The sequence below is a fragment of the Anabrus simplex genome, chromosome 5, assembly GCF_040414725.1.
Source record: "Anabrus simplex isolate iqAnaSimp1 chromosome 5, ASM4041472v1, whole genome shotgun sequence".
NCBI lineage: Eukaryota > Metazoa > Arthropoda > Insecta > Orthoptera > Tettigoniidae > Anabrus > Anabrus simplex.
Genome location: NC_090269.1, coordinates 331,149,549 through 331,173,991, shown reverse-complemented (window position 1 = coordinate 331,173,991; position 24,443 = coordinate 331,149,549). Strand labels below are relative to the sequence as shown.

Sequence of the window (24,443 nt, the reverse complement as noted above, 5' to 3'; positions counted from 1 at the left end):
CAATCAATCAATACTGATCTGCATTTAGGGCAGTCGCCCATGTGGCAGATTCCCTATCTGTTGCTTTCCTAGCCTTTTCCGAAATGATTTCAAAGAAATTGGAAATTTATTGAACATCTCCCTTGGTAAGTTATTCCAATCCCTAACTCCCCTTCCTATAAATGAATATTTGCCCCAGTTTGTCCTCTTGAATTCCAACTTTATCTTCATATCGTGATCTTTCCTACTTTTATAAACGCCATTCAAACCTATTCGTCTACTAATGTCATTCCACGCCATCTCTCCGCTGACAGCTCGGAACATACCACTTATTACATGTCATAAACCTCATTTTAGGTCCGTATTGAAAAATTTTTAACAGTTCAACAATAATAAAGGTGTTTCAATTTATTCCACCTATTCAATACTTATATTTTCACTTATAGTTGTTACATAATTAAATTCGTAGTTACATGGGACATGTTTCGTCCTCAATTAAGGGCATCTTCAGCCTAAATACAATAATCAAAAATACAACTAAATTAAAAGTGGAAGTTAAATACAATCATCAAAAATACAACTAAAATAAAAAGTGGAAGTTAAAAGTTTAGTCTGTTATTAAAATTCGGAACAATAAAAATGTGAAAAATGATAAAATAAAAAGATGCTAATGGAAAACTGTCTTATGATTAAACTATAATCTTGTCGGAGACTAAAACTTCTATTAAAATTCTAATTAAAACAGTTCATATAAAATATTGGAAAATCAAAGTGGTAGTAATAAAAAGCCAACGACATGAGGGCGTGTACACAAGCATAAACTTGATTGTCATGAATACAATCTTATCAAGGCTGCTGATGAAATTCGTAGCAAGTAAGGCAGAAGCGTCTATTGAAAAATTGTAAGAGGCCGTTAGCACCGGTAGGTAATAAAATGGCTGAATCCTTGCCAGAAAATGTCAACAGATGCAGAAATAAGTTTTCTGTAAGAGAAGGAAAAGAAGAAATAAGAAATTGAACGTAAGGAGAGAATTCAGTCTTACATAATTTTGAAACAGATGAGGACTTACATGTAAGTGGAAGTTGTTATTTGTTAACTACTGTTGAGTTGGTTGCTGCCCGTCTGTTGGCTCTGAGTCTGGTGTTATAACTGTGCTGCAGAGGCGGTAGTGAACTCGGAGGGGAAGGAATAGGGGAGTGCGGAAGGGAGGAGAGGATGGGTGGAGTCAAATGTGACGAGGCTGACAAAGGGGCGGAGTCAACTGCATTGCTGGAAGTAAGCCTAATATCTGTAGGTATGGGAGGAGTATTAGGGTTTGAAGAATTAAATATATTAGGTATCCTAAATTTATTCGAACTAACTGACTTTAATAATTCCGGCATTAATTCATGTAGCATACTTTTATTGTCCGTGGTTTCATTGAGATTCTTTTGCTTATTGTACGTCTGATTTAAATAGATGTATAAACATTCTAATTCGTTCAGCATTCTTCCTTTTTGTATGCTAACGGCCTCTTACAATTTTTCAATAGACGCTTCTGCCTTACTTGCTACGATTTTCATCAGCAGCCTTGATAAGATTGTATTCATGACAATCAAGTTTATGCTTGTGTACACGCCCTCATGTCGTTGGCTTTTTATTACTACCACTTTGATTTTCCAATATTTTATATGAACTGTTTTAATTAGAATTTTAATAGAAGTTTTAGTCTCCGACAAGATTATAGTTTAATCATAAGACAGTTTTCCATTAGCATCTTTTTATTTTATCATTTTTCACATTTTTATTGTTCCGAATTTTAATAACAGACCAAACTTTTAACTTCCACTTTGTATTTTAGTTGTATTTTTGATGATTGTATTTAACTTCCACTTTTAATTTAGTTGTATTTTTGATTATTGTATTTAGGCTGAAGATGCCCTTAATTGAGGGCGAAACATGTCCCATGTAACTACGAATTTAATTATGTAAGAACTATAAGTGAAAATATAAGTATTGAATAGGTGGAATAAATTGAAACACCTTTATTATTGTTGAACTGTTACATACCACTTAGTCGAGCAGCTCTTCTTCTTTCTCTCAATTCTTCCCAACCCAAACATTGCAACATTTTTGTAACGCTACTCTTTTGTCGGAAATCACCCAGAACAAATCGAGCTGCATTTCTTTGGATTTTTTCCAGTTCTTGAATCAGGTAATCCTGGTGAGGGTCCCATACACTGGAACCATACTCTAGTTGGGGTCTTACCAGAGACTTATATGCACTCTCCTTTACATCCTTACTACAACCCCTAAACACCCTCATAACCATGTGTAGAGATCGGTACCCTTTATTTACAATCCCATTTATGTGATTACCCCAGTGAAGATCTTTCCTTATATTAACACCTAGATACTTACAATGATCCCCAAAAGGAACTTTCACCCCATCAACGCAGTAATTAAAACTGAGAGGACTTTTCCTATTTGTGAAACTCACAACCTGACTTTTAGCCCCGTTTATCAACATACCATTGCCTGCTGTCCATCTCACAACATTTTCGAGGTCACGTTGCAGTTGCTTATTTATCACTCTATAGAGAATAACATCATCCGCAAAAAGTCTTACCTCCGATTCCACTCCTTTACTCATATCATTTATATATATAAGAAAACATAAAGGTCCGATAACACTGCCCTGAGGAACTCCCCTCTCAACTATTACAGGGTCAGACAAAGCTTCACCTACTCTAACTCTCTGAGATCTATTTTCTAGAAATATAGCAACCCATTCAGTCACTCTTTTGTCTAGTCCAATTGCACTCATTTTTGCCAGTAGTCTCCCATGATCCACCCTATCAAATGCTTTAGACATGTCAATCGCGATACAGTCCATTTGACCTCCAGAATCCAAGATATCTGCTATATCTTGCTGGAATCCTACAAGTTGAGCTTCAGTGGAATAACCTTTCCTAAAACCGAATTGCCTTCTATAGAACCAGTTATTAATTTCACAAACATGTCTAATATAATCAGAAAGAATGCCTTCCCAAAGCTTACATACAATGCATGTCAAACTTACTGGCCTGTAATTTTCAGCTTTATGTCTATCACCCTTTCTTTTATACACAGGGGCTACTATAGCAACTCTCCATTCATCTGGTATAGCTCCTTTGACCAAACAATAATCAAATAAGTACTTCAGATATGGTACTACATTCCAACCCATTGTCTTTAGTATATCCCCAGAAATCTGATCAATTCCAGCTGCTTTTCTAGTTTTCAACTTTTGTATCTTATTGTAAATGTCATTGTTATCATATGTAAATTTTATTACTTCTTTGGCCTTAGTCTCTTCCTCTATCTCGACATTATTCTTGTAACCAACAATCTTTACATACTGCTGACTGAATACTTCTGCCTTTTGAAGATCCTCACATACACACTCCCCTTGTTCATTAATTATTCCTGGAATGTCCTTCTTGGAACCTGTTTCTGCCTTAAAATACCTATACATACCCTTCCATTTTTCACTAAAATTTGTATGACTGCCAATTATGCTTGCCATCATGTTATCCTTAGCTGCCTTCTTTGCTAGATTCAATTTTCTAGTAAGTTCCTTCAATTTCTCCTTACTTCCACAGCCATTTCTAACTCTATTTCTTTCCAGTCTGCACCTCCTTCTTAGTCTCTTTATTTCTCTATTATAATAAGGTGGGTCTTTACCATTCCTTACCACCCTTAAAGGTACAAACCTGTTTTCGCATTCCTCAACAATTTCTTTAAACCCATCCCAGAGTCTGTTTACATTTTTATTTACCGTTTTCCACCGATCATAGTTACTTTTTGGAAACTGCCTCATACCTGCTTTATCAGCCATATGGTACTGCCTAACATTCCTACTTTTAAGACCTTCCTTTCTATCGCATTTATTTTTAACTACCACAAAAACAGCTTTATGATCACTAATACAATCTATTGCTTCAGTTTCCGTATAGAGCTCATCTGGTTTTATCAGCACCACATCCAGGATATTTTTCCCTCTGGTTGGTTCCATCACTTTCTGAATCAGCTGTCCTACCCATATTAACTTATTTGCCATTTGTTGGTCATGCTTCCTGTCGTTCGCATTTCCTTCCCAATTTACATCTGGCAAATTCAGATCTCCCGCTACAATCACATTTCTTTCGATGTCGTTTCCCACATAGCTGACTATCCTATCAAATAATTCCGAATCCGCATCAGTGCTACCCGTTCCCGATCTGTACACTCCAAATATATCAAGTTGCCTATTATCTTTAGAAATGAGCCTTACACCTAGAATTTCATGTGTCTCATCTTTAACTTTTTCGTAGCTTACAAATTCTTCTTTCACCAGAATGAAAACTCCCCCTCCCACCTTTCCTATCCTATCTCTACGATACACACTCCAGTGCCGTGAGAAAATTTCTGCATCCATTATATCATTTCTCAGCCATGATTCAACTCCTATTACAATATCTGGTAAATATATATCTATTAAATTACTCAATTCTATTCCTTTCTTTACAATACTTTTACAGTTCAGCACTAACAATTTTATGTCATCCCTACTTGATTTCCAGTTCCCTGTTCCCTTATCACCGCTCCCTAGGCCATCCCGTTTCCCTGAATGTACCTCCCTATTACCCTTCCAAACAAATTTCCTAACTTATACGTACCACTGCGGTTTAAATGAAGGCCATCCGAGCGCAGATCCCTATCTCCTACCCACCCATTAGGATCTAGAAATTTCACTCCCAGTTTCCCACATACCCACTCCATAGTCTCATTTAAATCCCCAATCACCCTCCAGTCAGTATCCCTCCTACACAGTATTCCACTAATAACAATCTCCACTTTCTTAAACTTCACCCGTGCTGCATTTACCAGATCCCACACATCTCCAACTATGTTGGTACTTATATCAGCTTGCCTTACGTTGTTGGTACCAACGTGAAACACTACCACCTTCTCCTTCCCCTCCTCCCTCTCTTCTACTTTCCTCAACATCTGCCTCAACCTAATTCCTGGATAACATTCTACCCTGGTTCCCTTTCCTCCACACACTTTCCCCACGTGTCTAACGATGGAATCCCCCGTGACCAGAGCCTCAACCCTACCCACCTCATTTGATCCCCTCCCCTCCTGGTCAGCCCTATCTTTCCTGATAGCTGCAGAAGCTACTTCCTCGTCCCTTTTCTCCTTCCCATGACCCTGTTCCACCTGTCTTGTCCTATCGTGTACTCTACATTTCCCTTTCCTACCTTTTCCCTTCCTCCTACTTCCATGCATCTCAGCAACAGTTCCCTGTCCCTCATCTTCCCTCTGTTGTTCTACCTGGAGTGACTCGTACCGATTTCGCACAGACACCTGTCCTGAATTCTGATCCTGAATAGAGCCCTTGGCCTGCAATCTCCTTCCCCTTAGAACATTAGACCACCTGTCTTCTACAACTCCTCCCTTTCCTTCCCCTCCCTCTTGTACACCTACTGTAACCTGTACATTGTTTGAGGGAGTCCTATCTTCCTTCCTGTCTTCTGTGAGAATCCTAATTATCTCCCTCAAACTTTCCAACTCCTCCCTCATACCCCTCAATGCCTCACCACACCCACAATAAGTACACTCGCGCTCCTTAGCCATTCTTTACGGGGGAAAAATTATAAATTAAAAAAATAAAGTAACTTATTTGCAAAAAAAAAAAATAAATAAATGAACGGAGGGATATATTGTCTGGGATAGTACACAACAATAAGGTAATTAATATACGACTACACTACAATACTACTTAGTCGTGCTCTATTTTTTTATATTTTATCCTACAACCCCTAACAGGATCAAAACTGCTGTTAATTACTGAATATCGAAAGTAATACACAAGAACTACACAATTCCAAACTGCAATTAAGCCTATCCTAATTTCAACAATATTTTAGTAAGAGTTTCTACGGATACCTCTACTACACCAGTACTACACAAATATTTTACAATAATAAAATAAGCACACTAAATTCTAATAGGATATTACTCGTATACTACTGTACAGTACACTACAGTAATTTTTAAACTACCTACAGACATATCCTAATTACGATACCGGTACCGTACCGTATGTCACTACTAAGCACAACAGAAATGAAATTTGCAAGAACTACTGTACTCAAAGATTACCAACGAAGCTAAATGCTTAGACAAATTATTATTAGTATTAGGGTCTAATAGATACACACAAAAGATAACACACGAATATAGCAGGCAAGATACGGCACTATCTAAATGTACCGTACCGTATCTATACTTCAATGTATCTACACTACACTATACTGCGTTTGGTTAAATGCTTAAGTATCAAAAGGATTGCCGTACACGAAGAAAAACACGAATATAACTGGCAAGATACTATCTAATATATTATACATTATCTTCACTACAATTCTACTGAAATGTGGTTATGTGATTATTACAGCTGGTGGATTTACTATTATTTTCCCTACTCCACGGGACGGAGAAAAAAAAAGTGTCCTTAATTAGGCCTACTGAAAAATACGAGGCTGTCTACAATAATTTTTCAAATATTTCTGTCAAAGTTACAGTGGGTTCATTTCAGGGTTAATTTCATTACTTCCATTAATAATGCTACCCAGAAATGTAAACTGTTCTACATTCTCTAATCGTTCTCCATCTATGTTCAATTGGCTTCTCTTTTTCTCTTTTCCATAGTGCATGACTACAGTTTTTTACCATTCCAAACTCCTTCAGATTTTCATTCCAAATGTCCAGTCTGTTAACGTAAGAAATTTCATTTTTTCTCCATATTGAACTGAGAATTACTCCTTTGTACTTTCTTTTCTCCCTTTTCCCAAATCACCACATCATCTGCAAATACCAAAGCATTCACTTCATCACTACTGATACTCTGTTTTACACGTTTTATGATTTCATCCATCAATATAATAAACAATAATGGTGATAGTGCACTTCCTTGCTTGAGAGTTGTTGTTTTTTTTTTTGTATAAAGTGTTTTAAGAGTCACCACTCCCCACTTGTACACTGCTTTTACTCTCATGATACAACATTTTAATCTTGTTAATTAATGATTTTGGTACATTTCTTTTCAGTAGGTATTCCCATACATGTTTTCTCTTAACTGTATCATAAGCTTTTTCCAAATCCAAAAAAACAAAGATGATTTCCTTGTTCCTTTCTAGATGTTTTACCATTATCATTCGCACTGTAAATAAAAAGTCTATTGATGATCAGTGCCTTGCTGGCAGGACCTAGTGTTTACAAAGCACTATGTCTTCTGGTATGGGCTAGAGCAATTTTGTTACTTTCATTGATCTGTCTCTGTCTTATCCTTGGCTTTGACAATATGAAAGTGACTGAGGTATGAGCAATGCTATTATAATAAGCAACTTCTGGCTCAGTGAGGAAAGCAACGGGAAACTACCTCACTCCTCATTTCCCTAGTACGCCTCTTCAGTGATGCCTAGGCCATCTGTGACAGCTGAAGGCAGAGCTGTTGAGGATCCAACCAGCCTTAGGGCTGAAGACTGAACATACATACATATTGTTGATCAGTTTGGTCGAAAGCCATATTGTTCTTCCTCTGTGTTTCTATTATATCCCTCAGTCTTTTGTCTATGACTTTCTCCATTATTTTTAGCCCATGTGATAATAGGTTTGTAGGCCTACCTCTATAATTTTCACATTTCTTCATATTTCCTTTTTTGAACAGTGGTACAATGCTTCCTTTTTGCCAATCTTCAGGTATCCTTTCATCCTTCCATATGGCATTGAGGGCTCTGTATAGCCACTGTAGTCCAATTCTTCCTACTGCCTTAATCATATCAGCATTTAATTTGTCTTTTCCACTTACTATATGTTTGGTCATTGCTTTCACTGCCCTTTCAAGTTCCAACTATGTTATCAGGTTCTCTTTTTTTCTCCATCTATTATTTCCATTTTCTTATCTCAGCCTCATTATAAAGTTTTTCAAAATACTTTTCTATCACCTTCCGAAGACCCTTTTTGTCATGTACTATGGATCCCTCTTCCCTCTCTAATGCCTTGATTTTTTTCTTGATTTATTCTTTTTGATTTTATTAGTCTGTATAATAGTTTCTGATTTCCTTGACTAGCTTGCTCAATTTTGTTGGTAGACTCCCCCCGACATTTCTCCTTTTCTTCCTTGATATTCCTCTTTATTTGTAGTTTCAATCTTTTGTATTCCACATGTAACCTTTCTATCTTATTCTCATCTCTCTGATATGTTTCTTGCTTTTCCATATCCATTTCTTTCTTCACCTTGTTCCTTTCTTTTATTTCTTTTTCTCATTTTGTCTGTCCACCACTGTGTCTCCTTCCCCTTAACCTTTGCTTTTGTTTTCCCGCTTACCTCAATTGCTACTTCCACAAATGTCTGTCTTAAATTGTCCCACTCTTCTTCTCCACTTTGTATTTCTGTGTTAGGCAACTTCCTTTTTATACAATCTTGGAATGCCATTCTTTTATCCTCCTCCTCCAATTCCCAAATTTTGATCTTTGGTTTCTTCTTCAGTACAATTTTAGGGATTTTTACTTGTTTTAATTCCACAATCAATAATATTTGATCACCTTCCATACTTTCATTGGGGATTATCTTTGTATTCATGACGTATCTTCCCCATTCTCGGTCTGTTATTATGAAATCGATGAGTGTTCCATATTGTCCATCCCAAGTATATCGGCTGATCTTATGGCCGTTCCTCTTCCTAAACCAGGTGTTCTTTATTATCAGGTTATTTCTGATACAAAAGTCCAACAGTTTCTCTCCATCTTCATTTCTATTGCCATACCCATGTGGGCCCAGAACATTCTCATATCCCATTCTATCAGTTCTTACATGAGCATTCAGATCTCCCATTATCATGATCTCATCTCCAACAGTATGTGTTTCCAGTTCGTTGAGGAACTCTTTTTTTTCTTCCACGCTACATCCTGTCTGTGGAGCATACACCTGTTATTATCTTCAGTATTTCCTTGTTTACATTTATGTGCATTGTTATAATTCTTTCATTTACATGCTCAACTTCGCTTAAAGTAAATACAAAATTTTAATATTCCACCTTCTCAATACTAAAAAATCATTTGGTGTTTATACAAAAACATCAAATGATTTTTTAGTATTGAGAAGGTGGAATATTTAAATTTTGTATTTACTTTAAGCATAGTCTCAACTCAATACGGAACCTAACAATGAAGTTTATTACTTTTAATGCTCAACTTCAGCTATTGGTTCGACATTCTGATTCACTACCAATCCCACTCCATTTCTTTTCTCTTTACTGTTACCCATCGAGTACAAGGTGTACCCCTTTTTTAGTTTCTTCATTCCTTTCCATTTCACTTCACTTAATCCTAGGATGTCGAGTTTTCGTCTCTCCATTAGATCAATCAATTTGTTTTCCTTCCCATTCATTGTTAAAATATTTATTGTTCCAAATCGGGTTTTGTTCTCTGATCTAACATTTGCACAAACATCAGCATTACCATCATGCTGTGCAACTTTAGTCAAAGACTTGTCAATTCCACTTCCATTTTTAAATTTCCATCCGAGGCTTGTATTGTAGTTGAAAGCAAGTACAAATTTACTCATCTGCTGAAATGCTAAGCCTAACGCATCTGAGGATTTTCTTTTGGGGTTCACTCCCTTAGCCTTTGAAGATCCCTCTTCTCCACAAGGCAGTAGTTTCCTCTTCTAATTTTCCCCAGAAAGGGTGGGTTGCCTCATCCACCATCTTCACCATTCCAAAGGTTTCCTTCTGTGCCTAAAATGCTGTTAAGGTCTTCACCCGTAACCCTGGGCATGGGTTCCACGCTATACCCCGTGAGACTGGGTCCCTGTCTGAACTTAGCTCTACTTCACACCGGCCTACTGATGTGGAGGATACCCACCCCTGCAACGTGGATGCGCCAGACAAGAATTACTCAAGTGAAGGATAGGGAAGATGACCCTATCTCCCTTGAGCCGTTAATGGTTGTGTATGATGCCACAACCAGTGGCTGAAATATTTGAGTACCATTATAAAATTGTGGGTTACTGGTGGACCAAGAGTGTGGCTATTTGATGTCTATTATGATTCTGAGAGGAATATTTGTCTTTCCATTGCACATCAAGATATCTTTCTAACCAAATACCTAAATACACCCTTGTAAACACATAAAATAGAGATTGCATATCTCTAGTTTACAATATTATGAAAACTCCAAGAATATTAGGAATAGGTGGACATTTTTTAACCCCCCTTGGTCCATTTAGGGTTAATCAGGAGCATGCCTGAGAAGTAGGATGCTGTGATTGATGCAAGAGGAGGTAATACATGCCTCGGAGGATGAGAAAAGAAGTCCGTGAAGTGTGAAGTGAAAACAAAGGTGAAGTAACTTCATGAGCTTCCATAAAATTTGCTTGAATTAAAATCCATACGTGTTACTTCTGTATTTCTGGATTAATTCAGTCCAGTTGTTTAGAAGAAATTGTTCTTAACAGCGAAAGGAATGCATACCACAATATTTTATCATAAAATAGTAGATTAATGTCATAAAAGTGATTGAAATCTGTGTTTTTGAGGAATTGAGTGTTTTATTTTCTGTGCTGGTGAGTGTAGTTATATTCAGTTACGAATGATTTCAAGTTAAGAGGAGTTAAAGCAAATAGGCTACAGAGCTATTTGCAAATACACCATTTTGGAGGTTCACTGGTTGTTCAGAGGTGCATCTAGACTGAATGCTAATGGCATAACGGTCTATAATGAAGACTCTGTGTAAGAATTTATGTTACTTATGGTTTTATTTTTAGGTCTTACTATGGCTTGTGGAACAGTATGTCTTAGTAATCATTGGAGTACATTTTTATGTAACTGAGACAGCTTCAGGAAAATATGAGCTACTGTTTTACTGGAAGAGAGTATGGCAAAGTATCACATACAGAGCCTACAATGATATGAAGCAAGCTGAGAAAGTGAAAGAGATTACACCCTCAAATACTGCTATTATAGAGAGTAAGACTTCTATGCCAGCTCTTAGCTCATTAAGGTTTCTTCCCAAGGAGAATGGTGCCAGACCTCTGCTCAGACCAAGGTAATTCAGTTTCCATTTTATCCATTATTACATATATATTTCATTCTTAGTATGCCTTAGTACTGTTTTAATACTACATTTCACCTTGGGCTACAGGTGTATCCCAGTGATTTATTGTGTCTGATGAATGTCAGTTCTTTGTTTTCAATGTTGAGTCTCTCTGTACTTGCTTGTTATTCGTGTTTCTGAACAGAAAGATATCATTGGCTGTTACGTCTTTCTGAGTATACAATTTATCCTGTCTACAACCCTTTTGCCCTCAATGCTTTTTTGTGCTTGTACTTCCAATGACTAACCAAGCAAGCCTATTCTAGCCTGAAACATGCATCCACAGAGATTGCTCTCCATGTATGAGGGAGAACAGAGCTGCACCTGAAGAATCACATGTTTCTTTCTGCATATTTCTTTCCTTTGATATTTATATTTTTATTCAGAGAATCCAAAAAAATTGAATTTAGGTTGATATTTTCTTATTACCTATTTCATTTTTTGGTGAAGATTAAAACATGGCTGATGATTGCACATATAGGGACTGCAGGTGTGAGCCAGCATTAGGGAATATGAGGGAAAGAGAGTTTTAGGAATGTAATTAGGCCTAGTCTTCTTGTGGAGTAAGTAGATAACAGGGAGGGGCAGACAGGTGGGCTAATGTTCATGGATGGGGTTGAGGCTCTAGTCATGGGGGACTTTTTGTTCGGCATGTGGGGAAAGTGTGTGGAGGAAAGAGAACTAGGGTAGAGTGTTACCCAAGAATTAGTTTAAGGCAGACGTTGAGGAAAGTAGAAGGGTAAGGAGAAGGTGGTTAGTTTTTTTGTTTTGTTTAAGGTACCGAGCTCGATAGCTGCAGTCGCTTAAGTGCGGCCAGTATCCACTATTCGGGAGATAGTGGGTTCGAGCCCCACTGTCGGCAGCCCTGAAGATGGTTTTCCGTGGTTTCCCATTTTTACACCAGGCAATGGCGGGGCTGTACCTTAATTAAGGCCACGGCCGCTTCCTTCCAATTCCTAGGCCTTTCCTGTCCCATTGTCACCAAAAGACATATCTGTGTCGGTGCGACGTAAAGCAAATAGCAGTTTTTTACGTTGGTATCAACAATGTGGCAAGTAGGAATGGGTACCAACTTAGTTAGGGATGTGTGGGCTCTGGTTAGTGCAGTTTGGGATAAATTTAAGGGAGCCAGAGGGTCTTATCATTTGGATAATGACTGGCAGTTGATTGTAAATGAGGCTATGGAGTGGGTAAGTAAGGAAATTGGAGGTAATATTTATAGGTCCTAATGGGTGGATAGGAAATAGGAATCTGCACTCAGATGAGATTCACTTGAACTGCAATGGTACGTATAGGTTTCTTTTGAAGAGTTGTAGAGGGGTGTATTCAGGGAAACAGGATGGACTAAGGGAGGGTGATGGGAGTACAGGTGGCTGGAAGACAAATAAGGATGACATAAAGTTGTTTCTGTTAAACTTTATGTCTACACTGACAACACTCAGACAATTTCAACCAGATTCTCAGTTCAGTGAATTATTATTAATGTGCTACCTAATTGGTGTTTTAATTGTATAAGAACCCCATTGGTGGGGGACGCACCTGTAGAATACACCCGCAGTATCCCCTGCCTGTTGTAAGAGGTGACTAAAAGGGGCGACCTAGGCACGGACATGGATTGCGGTTGGATATCATGTGGTGGACCTTCTGTGGATGGGAGGGGCTGAATACATTCACTAATAATCCCTGCCTGTCGTAGAAGGTGACTAAAAGGGTCATGTGGCCATGGTCCCCTCTTTATTTTTTATTGTTTTTTGAGGGTTCGTTGTAGACTTATTCAAAAATTTTTATGTGCGTGCTGCTCGGATATGGGCCTCCTACGTGTGCGACTATGCTTGAAAGTATGTCTCAAGTATTATTACAATATTATAAGTCCACCTGTTCAATACAATACAATATGATCCACTATTTCATATGGTCAAATGTTTTTTATACATAATACATAATACATTTGACCATATGAAATAGTGGATCATATTGTATTGTATTGAACAGGTGGACTTATAATATTGTAATAATACTTGAGACATACGTCAACTTCAATACGGAACCAAAATGAGAATAGTCACTTGTAATATGCTTGAAAGTCCGTGTCAGTAACCACCCAGGAAGCGGCGGGTGGGAGTATCCTGTACCCTTGCAGTAGTATCCGCCTGACAACACAGGTTCCCGCACAGCCGAATGCCAGAAGGACATATTCTTATTAATTGTTTTTATTTATTTTTCCCTATATTTAGTGCTCTGTACACATTATGGGGTACATGCTATTGCGGGTGACTGGAGGAAGGGAGTCCTACTGCTCATTGCCTCAGTCCTCCCATATTAGGCCTCGTCCAACATCGGACCCCGGGCAGTACCGGCTATGACCAGGTGGGTATTGCCTTGGCTGCTTGGTTCGGATACAGAGATCCCTGATCGGAGAGGGTGGTATTCGGGGAGGATGATTTCGGGCATGGCGTCGAAACCACTTCCGCCTGCCGCCTCGGGTAGTTCTCTACCCAAGTCTTTAACTTTTGATTCCCTAAGGGGAGCAACCCCTTGGGAACAAGAGCAGCGTATTAGTCTGGGTTCCAGCTTCCCTAGGTTCCTGGTTGCTACCAGAACTGATAGGCACGATTTCAAGCTGGTTAAATCGGTTCTTTTCAGTCGACACATCGAAGGTGTATACGGTGAACTTGAGGATCTGAAGAAAATGTGCAATGGTGGTTTGCTTCTGAAGAAGAGCACTGTGCTCCAAGCAGATCGGTTGCTTAAGTGCGACCACGTTGGCGACATCCCCGTCAATGTGGAAGAGCACAAAACCTTGAATCTGGTTCGTGGAGTTATTTTCCACCGTAATCTTGTACTGAACACTGACGATGAATTGATGGAAGACATGAAGCACCGTGGCGTGACACACGTCCGGCACATTACGCGCAAAGTCAACGTTGAAGACGTTGCCACGGGTGCGTTCATAGTCTCCAAATTATCAGTGTTGCCAGAGAAAGTCAAGGTAACAACCTATCGTTGCGATGTGAGGCCGTACATCCCGTCTCCTATGCGATGCTATCAATGCCAGAGATTCAAACACGATTTTAATGTGATTTTATAAGCAAATAGTACAAATATTCCACTAGTTCATTTAAGATTGACAATCAGAGATGTACATTTTAACTTATATTTCTCATGTTTAATATGACAAGGAAACCTAGTAATAGACAATCGGGATCCCGATAATTTATGATTTTGAGGACGAGGTACAGGCTGATGATGCCTGTCATACAGGGCGAAACATGTCCCAATAAGGAATTTGATTTATAATGTGTAAGTCATAATGTTGAAGTGAATGTAATGTATTGAATAGGTGAAACAATTTTTAAAAATAAATTTGGATATTTAAGATTATACAGAAATTTAATGCGGACCAATAATGAAATTTCTAATGTGTTAAAAGCGGTATGTTCCAAGCTGTCAGTGGAGAGGTGGCGTGGAACGACATTAGTAGACGAATAAATTTGAGTGGTGTCTTTAAAAGTAGGAAAGATCACAATATGAAGGTAAAGTTGGAATTCAAGAGAACAAACTGGGGTAAATATTCGTCTATAGGAAAGGGAGGTAGGGATTGGAATAACTTTCCAAGGGAGATGTTGAATAAATTCCAATTTCTTTGAAATCGGTCGGTCGGTGTTGTTGCTTATCCAATTCACAATAATTTTATTTTGACCTTCGACCAGTTTGGGTTTCATTGATGTACTGTTCACTACATCCTGTGTAACATTTGATTTTAACATGACACTCACTTGAAATTTGCGGGTTTGGCCGTGCGGTTAAGGGCGCACAGCTGTGAGCTCGCATCCGGGAGATAGTGGGTTCGAATCCCACTGTCGGCAACCCTGAAGATGGTTTTCCATGGTTTCCCATTTTCACACCAGATAAATGCTGGGGCTGTACCTTAATTAAGGCCACAGCCACTTCCTTCCCATTCCTAGGCCTTTCCTGTCCCATCGTCGCGGTAAGACCTATCTGTGTCGGTGCGACGTAAAGCAAATAGCAAAAAAATAATAATTTGCAGGTCGTCCAATTCCATTGTCTTTCAACTTTGTGATTCACGCTGCCATTTTCTATGAAGCTGCTGGGTATTCAGCCCGAAGGCTGGTTTGGTCCTCTGCAGCTCTGCCAACAGATGTCATAAATAGCCTAGGCGTCACTGAAGATTTACGTAAAGTTTTACTTTGCACATCGCCGGAAACTTTAGTTGCACTCAGAAGTTCAATTTGCTGGATATTTTGCAACATCACATCACATCATACACCTAGGGTCATAGTTTTTTCTTCATAGATTAAAGACAACAATGATATAAACACAGAGACTAGGCAAGGAGTAAGAACAGATTAACACATAAGCGCCAATGGTAAACACAGATGAAGAGTACAAACTCATGGGATGACTTGAATACATTTTCTTATAACGGCTCGGGTACAATGCTCTTAACCAAATCCTGATAAGGACGACAACGTTTTGCCTACATCAAAGATTAAGCTACTATTATGGAATATTGAAGGACTGCTGAGCATGACAAACACACTAGAAGAGATGATACAGGAATTTGATGTAATAATCCTAGTGGAAACATTTTTAATGCATGCGTGGCAAACTAGTAGACATTATTCAACATTCGTCATGGCAGAAAAACCTCCAGTAGGGAGACCCAAAGGAGGCATTGCATGTCTGTTCACTGATCAATTCTCACCATTTAGTGTACAATACAGATCTACGAAGGTTTTAGTAGTTCGAACCAAGCCGTGTGTATGTGTCTGTGTATATTTCCAGCCAGATTTCTCATCAACTGAGATTATTGAGGAAGTTAGTAAAGCTTTAACTGTGACTACTAGGGATGATGCCATTATCCTTGCCGGAGACCTAAATTGTCGCATCGATACAGAACATCGAAAATCAACAGAAGTTTTGGACTTCTTAGAAGAGGAAGGTCTTTGGTTGGTGAATGCCTCTGACATGAATACCTACATGTCTCATAATGGTGCTAGCACAATAGATTTGGTGTTTATAAACTCTAAGTTTGTGCCGATCAAGCAGGTGGTTATTCTCGAGGTGCAACGGAAACACCTACCAGTTGCAACTTCCTTACAGCTGGAGAATAGGCCTAGAACGCTTGATACAGTTAGAGACCGTACAAAAATAAGTAGAAAAAGTAATCTGTCTCTTATCTGTGGTGAAGATAATCAAACGATACTTAACCTATTACGAGAGGGTAATCTTAATGAGGCTGCATTATATCTAGAAGTGCTGCTCCAGAATGCTACTCTACCAACAATACCTGTGGTCAGGAAATCTCAGCCCTGGTTCACCAAGGAATGCTATAAATGTCGTAGAGATGTGCTGGAAGCATTACATACAGCCCGAAAACAGAGAGAAAACAAAAGAATTCCTTGAAATATATGCCAGTAAAAGGAGAACATACAAACTACTACTAAAAGAAGCCAAAAATCTATATAGAGAGGAAGAAGAAAAGAAACTTATCGAACGTGCCAGTCTAGATCCTTACCTGGCTCTGAAGCCTAGACAACCGAAGTTCTCCAGGAACTTACCAATGGAAGTTTGGGAAAAGCACTTGAGTGCAGTGCTTCAAGAGAGAGACACATGACCTACTAATTATTTCGTGCCAGTTTTTCAAATAATCCCTGAAATTGACGAATTTTCAATTAATGAGGTTGTATCAACTATTACAGCATCTAAAGATAACAAGGCATGTGGCCCAGATCACATTTTTAATGAACATCTTAAAGCTGCTCTCCCAAAATTGGGTGAATCCATCACTCACCTAATGAATGAATGGATGAATGAATGAATGAATGCTTGCGGCAAGGTAGGATACCAGACAACTGGAGAAAATCTACTATTAAAATGCTATATAAAGGCAAAGGTGATACCGCAGATCCCAACTCATATAGAGGAATAGCGCTAGAGTGTACTCTACTAAAGACTTTAACTTCATTAGTAGGTAAACGTCTCATTAAACTGGTGGAAAATAACCTACCGGAGTCACAATTCAGATTTAGAAAAGGAAAATCGACTTTAGCTATCCGCTGTCTCCAGAATGACATAGAAGAAGCCTTAAAGAAACCAGGGGGTAAATTGCATGCCATCTTTATAGATTATTCAAAAGCTTTTGACACCATAAGCAGAACCATACTGTTAGAAAAATTGGAGAGTATCATTGGTAGTACGAACTACCTTATACCGCTGATTAGGAACTTACTGCTCAACAATTCAATAGAAGTAGATGATGGCATTACCAAATCTATTATTTTGGAACAAACAACCGGGGTATTACAGGGAGACCCATTAAGTCCATTATTATTCATCATTGCGACAGCAGACATAGTAGATTTAGTAAACCAGGAAAGCGTCAAGCTATTAATGTACGCTCATGATATGGTCTTAACATCAACGTCAGAGAAGGAACTCCAGGAATCATTCAATCAAATAGTAGGCTGGATAAATAAAAATGAGCTCAAACTGAATGTAGAAAAAACAGTTTCCATGACGTTTAGAAGAGGGGGCCTCATGGAACTTCTATTATGAAGACCAAGAACTTAAGTCCGTAAAGCATTTTAAATACTTGGGTGTAATTTCTCAAACCCAAGGTAATGTTTTCACCCTCCATCTCCTGGACCGTCTAAATGCATCTATGAAAGCAATATCTGACATTAAGCATCTGAGAAACTTGTCTTTAGAAACGGCCATAAAACTCTTTCATCTAAAAATCAGCCCTATAGCAACATATGGCTTGGAAAACATTTGGGAACATTTGAGTATGAAACAGTTAGATAAAATCGGGAAGTTGAAGGCAATCTACTTGAAACAGGCTCTGTGCCTCTCCAAATATTCTCCTTCCCGGCTCGTGTATGAGCTATCCAGAGAGGGATTTTATGTGGAAGAGCTAAGGTTACAGTTGTTACTTCCAGCAACAACACCCTATATACATCTGCTTCGAGACCTACGATTGAAGAAGGCTGACATCTGGGAAGATTTCTACTCTACCGATGCCATGCTAAATCGCGAGTGGGTTCAGGGTGGATATGAACTGCGACACCTGCTGACAAGGTTGTTCGTTCATGGGTTCCATTATAAACTGTGTAATATAAAGCGTTATCATGAACCAGGTTTGAACTGTGTATGTTTAAGATGTGGTGCACACTGTACTAGGTACCATGTTTTAAATTTTAAACAGCGATCAGAATCACTGGTGAAATTTTGCAACAAAGATTAATGTTTTATATAGGAATTCTTTGCACATTGTGCACGTTAAATAAATTATTATTTTCTTATCTTAAAACACAAATGGACAAGCTGAATGCAGTCAAAGAAAAATTTGTTTGAATTTTACTCGTACCCTCTAACATTGTTTCATACATGTACCCCTTCCTCAATACATGCTGTTTGTCAAAATCCATTCAGTGATTCTTGAGATTAGCCCTCATAAACAGATTTACTGGGAACCTTATTTTATGTATTATTGGGCTTAATAATTCACACGTTTATAACACAATGCTATATTTCCACATTTATAAAATATTTCAGACTGCATGACTTGTTAAGTGTTCCTTTAGCATGATTGAAACTGCCATAATTGAAAAATGGACTGTATTCCGTTGCCATGTTTTGCCAACTAACTCACCAACACCCTTGCCAATACACCAGTACCCACAGTACCATAGTTCAAAATAAACATAACCTAAAACTAAAACAAGTTAAACATACAATAAACTAAACCTGACTCAAACATGTATAGATGTACCAAGCCATTCTTAGTTAATCAACAAAATGATATTAGATTTGTGTGGAAATTTTCAACATTGTATATATTTTTCCAGACCTTCATCGTTGAGAATTCTTTTGTTAAACTTATAAGTTAATTTATAACATGAATATTTTTTTGTTACTGGCTGAATACTTAACCCGCGAGTGGTTGCTAGCCGAAATGTAACGTGAGTGGTCGCGCGAGACTTTCTCTCGCATTAAAATAAATATGACATTTTACACAAATTTGAAGGCTGAAATTTACTACTGAAATGAAACGCAAGTTCTACCTGATATATTTTAAATAAAAATTAAATGATTAGCTATTTATTAAAGATACAAATTACTACTTAAAGTAACATATACAATGTAACTTACATAAAAATAACTTCCGCCCTGAAGTTGTAAAAAATAAAATCTCACACATGCATTATATCTAGTAATATTTATGTACAAAGCAAGGTTTCTGAACACAGTAACATTTTCAAAAACAAGAAGTGCTCATAATACAAATACTAACTCGTACAACAGGAGTAATTTTCCCGCTCCACTTCAACATAACACCAATGTCATTAGTCGCACGTTGGGAGAAACTCTCACGCAGCACGCACGGACACATAGCAACCTTTGTTCTGACTAGGGGAGGGGGTGCTTACCCTTCAAATGTGAATCGCTCTACTCATGACAGTTATAAACTCAGCTAGAACAGGGAACAGTCACCTCCCTATCATCAATGTGAAGTAATATCACAATAAAAATTAATGTGAGAGAAAATCTTATATAGCGACCAGTTGCGGGTTAAATACTTATATCGTGTACGTTTTACTGTAGTGTGCTGTGTAATAGGTGATCATTATTTTGATGTTCTCAATTTGTTTCTTACTTCTCATGATTACTTCTCCTTCCCCCAACAGAGAAAAGAATATAAGTCGTTCACTACAAGATGCCAGTGATTTATTGCATACATTATTTGACAAGAAAATGCAAGAAGGAAATTTTAAGGATGCAAAAGACCTTTCCCAGTACTGGCATAGATTACATGCTTGGTGGAGAGAAAATGGACAACCACAGCTATATTTTGTACGTGTTGATATTATGGATGCTTATGGATCTGTGAAGCAGGAAGTTCTGAAGAAAATTTTACAGAGAATGCAAAAGGATTGGTTGCCCAAAGGTAATTATTTAGTGATTATACTTTGTTCCTATCTTTTAAGTCATTTTCATTATATATTTGTTTCTTTAAGTCATGATTCTGCACTGTTCAGGTCATCTGTGTTTTAATTAATATGCAGGGAGGTATCTCAATATTAATATGTTTTGCTTGTTTCATTTAGGGTCCAAATTTGACTTGATTTATAAAATCCTGTCTCTTATGGAATATAGGACATCAGTTTTATCTAATCTTGCTGATGGCAATCCTCTTTACTTCACCTAGGTCTTACCTTCTCTTGTGGACAGGTTTTCACCATGTTTATCTAGGTATTCTCTTCCTTACCTGATGGTTTCCATTCAAGTCTGTCTCTGATGGTTTCATTTCCTGCATGATTTTTTATTTCCATCCTATTACACTAGCTTGGTTTCATTTTCTGGAGCTGATAATTGGAAATAGTCCAGGCCATTGTTCAGACCATAAGCAGTTAAAATAAACATTATTACAAATGTTAAAAATTATTTACAAACTAGGTGATGAAAGTTCACAACTTGAAGTATTCACTTTTGGTACCTCCCATGCCTCGTCTTATATAGAATACAGATTTTATGTTGTTTTGGATGATCCAGAGTTCCTGATAGTAGATCAGTTTTGTTGCTCTTATCAAATACAGTAGAGACAATACGCGACACTTCCGGATTTAGCCTTGTTAAAATGAGAGACAAGTCGCAAGTGGCGCTCCTAGTGGCCTGACCTGAAAATTTGCGCTAAATTCAAATATCAATGGAAATGTATATACAGAAATGGATAAATAAATTACGTCTAGAAAGAAAGTGTTACTAAGATATTAACTTCAAAGTTGCTAAAGCAATTCTGGATAAATGAATGGAGAATTATTTAACAGGTTATTATTTAAAGACTGAAATTAGACATATAATCAAGATGTGAATTAGACTGCTGTGAAAGGGCTTGATCTTTCATGTATGCATTACTTTTTAGCTTTAGAATTCCTGCCGGAACATTCATGGCTAGATTTTTTTTTCTCATTTAAAAGCATTGTATCATCATATTAAAACACTTGTCAACAAAAATATCGGCACATTCCTTACACACATGATTCAATGAATTTACATGTAAGAGCTGGACAATTTTCCTTTTAACTTGAAGCCTACTAACAGCAAGAAAATCTATAAATTTAGCCTCAAAAACCTTCAAACTTTCCCTATAAGCAATACTTGCCATAATGCCATTACATTAGGGTAAAGCAAATTTGCATCATCATATTGTTTCAACAAAATAAAACATTTCTTAAATCACCCATATTTTCTTCAGTGCCTGACAACACATTACGGCATTCCAAATGGGGTAACTTGGAACACAACCAGCCACACTCATATGTATATGTATTTTCCTGAATTAAGTCAAACGCACAGAACACACCTACAACAACACATCGGTATTGAAGGTTAATTGCTGCACTATACAACAAAATATGCGTATTATATTTAAAGCCATTATTACTTCCATTTTCTTGTCACGAGGGAAACAGAAGAAAGACTGTGCATTCTTCTCTACTTCATAGTTACTGCAACCAAACACAGCACATACCTTTCCCCTCATGTTGAGAGGTGATATCAAGGAATGACACACGCTACTATTTAATTATGTCAACTCACTGAAAATGCATAAATAATACCAAAAACTTCACACACAAATACACATTCTCTTATGACAGAATCAGTAGTTCTCATGGCAATCCGCTAGAGAGAGCTCTAATAGCTGTCCCTCGATATCTCGCTGAGTGTCGCATATTGTCTATTCTGTATTTGCTCTTATACACCTTGACCCATATAATAGTACAAACTTAGGAAAACTCAATTTCCTGATTGAGATTTTGTTCCTTTTCCATAGCCCTTAGGCAACTATGCTGCCCAAATAAGTAAAACTATCCACATTCTTGTGTGTCTCACCATTGAGAATAATAATTGATAGTATAGATGTATAGTATGTGATCATAGATTATTAATTGTGTTATTAAAAGGAGTAAAAATCCCTAAAATTCCTCTTAGAAGAAACCAAAAATCAGGATTTGGAAATTGGAGGAGGAGGATAAAAGAATGGCATTCCAAGATTGGATAAAAGGAAGTTGCCTAACACAGAAATATGAAGTGGAGAAGAAGAGTGGGACAATTTAAGACAGATATTATTGTGGAAGCAGCAATTGAGGTATGCGGGAAAACAAAAGCAAAGGTTAAGGGAAAGGAGACACGGTGGTGGACAGACAAAATAGAAAAAGAAATAAAAGAAAGGAACAAGGTGAAGAAAGAAATGGATAAGGAAAAGCAAAAAACGTATCAGAGGGATGAGAATAAGATAGAAAGGTTACATGTGGAATACAAAAGATTGAAACTACAAGTAAAGAGGAATATCAAGGAAGAAAAGAAGAAATGTTGGGGAGAGTTTACAAACGAAATTGAGCAAGATAGTTGAGGAAATCAGAAATTATTATACAGAGTAATAAAATCGAAAAGAATAAATCAAAAAATAATCAAGGCATTACAGAAGATGGATCCATAGTAAATGACAAAAGGGGTTTTCAGAAGGTGATGGCAAAATATTTTGAAAAACTTTATAATGAGGAAGACTGCTCGGAGGAAGAAGGAGATAAGAAAATGAAAATAATAGATGGAGAAAAAGAAGAGAACCCGATAACATGGTTGGAACTTGAAAGGGCAGTGAAGGCAGTGACCAAACGTAAAGCAAGTGGAAAAGACAAATTCAATGCTGATATGTTTAAGGCAGCAGGAAGCAATGGACTACAGTGGCTATATCGAGCCCTCAATGCCGTATGGAAGGATGAAAGGGTACCTGAAGATTGGCAACAAGGAAGCATTGTACCATTGTTCATAAAAGGAAATAGGAAGAAATATGAAAATTATAGAGGTACAACCCTATTATCATATGGCTAAAAATAATGGAGAAAGTCATAGACAAAAGACTGAGGGATAGTTGAGAGTTGCTATAGTAGCCCCTGTGTATAAAGTAAAGGGTGATAGACATAAAGCTGAAAATTACAGGCCAGTAAGTTTGACATGCATTGTATGTAAGCTTTGGGAAGGCATTCTTTCTGATTTATATTAGACATGTTTGTGAAATTAATAACTGGTTCGATAGAAGGCAATTCGGTTTTAGGAAAGGTTATTCCACTGAAGCTCAACTTGTAGGATTCCAGCAAGATATAGCAGATATCTTGGATTCTGGAGGTCAAATGGACTGTATCGCGATTGACATGTCTAAAGCATTTGATAGGGTGGATCATGGGAGACTACTGGCAAAAATGAGTGCAATTGGACTAGACAAAAGAGTGACTGAATGGGTTGCTATATTTCTAGAAAATAGATCTCAGAGAATTAGAGTAGGTGAAGCTTTATCTGCCCCTGTAATAATTAAGAGGGGAATTCCTCAAGGCAGTATTATCGGACCTTTATGTTTTCTTATATATATAAACTAGCAAGATACCCGTGCTTCGCTACGGTATTATACTGAAATTTATAATTGAATGCTTATTGTTTTAGATATATAATCCGCCGAAATTCGCGATCTGACTCGTTTTCTCTTATTTTACGGCACGTTTCCTCCCATTTTTCAATCTTCCTTTCCAGCAATCGAGTTCGTACTTCCCGGGCTAGGCTCAGGTATTCTTCCCGGTCAGTTGTGTACGTAAATCTTTGCCATCTTTTCCTATAATCATTTTTAATATGGATAAAATCCTTCAGGAATCCGGCGTGGTGTTATATTGGGTGCCTTGACAGCACTGAACCGGCGGCCGGACTGCATTCTTGGTCATTACCCGTCCAGTAGCCGTTTCCAGCGCGGTCCGCACATTTGATGACGGTCCGGAACATTATTATTATTATTATTATCATTATGTGTTGCTAGAATGGCTGATGACAGGGAAAACCGGAGTATCCGGAGAAAAATCTGTCCCACCTCCGTTTTGTCCAGCATGAATGTCACATGGAGTGACCGGGAAATGAACCACGGAACCCAGTTGTGAGAGGCCGGCGCGCTGCTGCCTGATCAACGGAGGATCCTTATAAGTACATTAATAACAGTAAAATCAATTGGTCTCACCTCCTTCTACACCCTACCGCCGTTAAGTTTATTTACCACCCCCCCCCAAAAAATAATTAAAAGAAGGCTTATTTCTATATGTTTAAGGGAGATTCCAAACACCAATGTTCATGTCTATTACCTTCAGTTTTGAGATATAAGTATCCCCATAAAAATAATTTACTTTCTTCACTTCATTTCACACTACTCCCCTCCCCCCCCCCCCCAAGTGAATTTTCC

The 24,443-nt window shown here is 37.8% G+C and overlaps 1 protein-coding gene across 1 annotated transcript in view; it reads left to right on the top strand.

Annotated features, from left to right (window-relative positions):
- LOC136874882 (telomerase reverse transcriptase) overlaps window positions 1-24,443 on the top strand; it is a 105,826-nt gene that overhangs the window by 9,378 nt on the left and 72,005 nt on the right. The window contains exons 2-3 of the mRNA XM_067148580.2: window positions 10,815-11,095; window positions 19,855-20,114. Of these exons, the coding sequence (XP_067004681.2) occupies window positions 10,815-11,095; window positions 19,855-20,114 (541 nt within the window). The remainder of the gene's footprint in view (window positions 1-10,814; window positions 11,096-19,854; window positions 20,115-24,443) is intronic.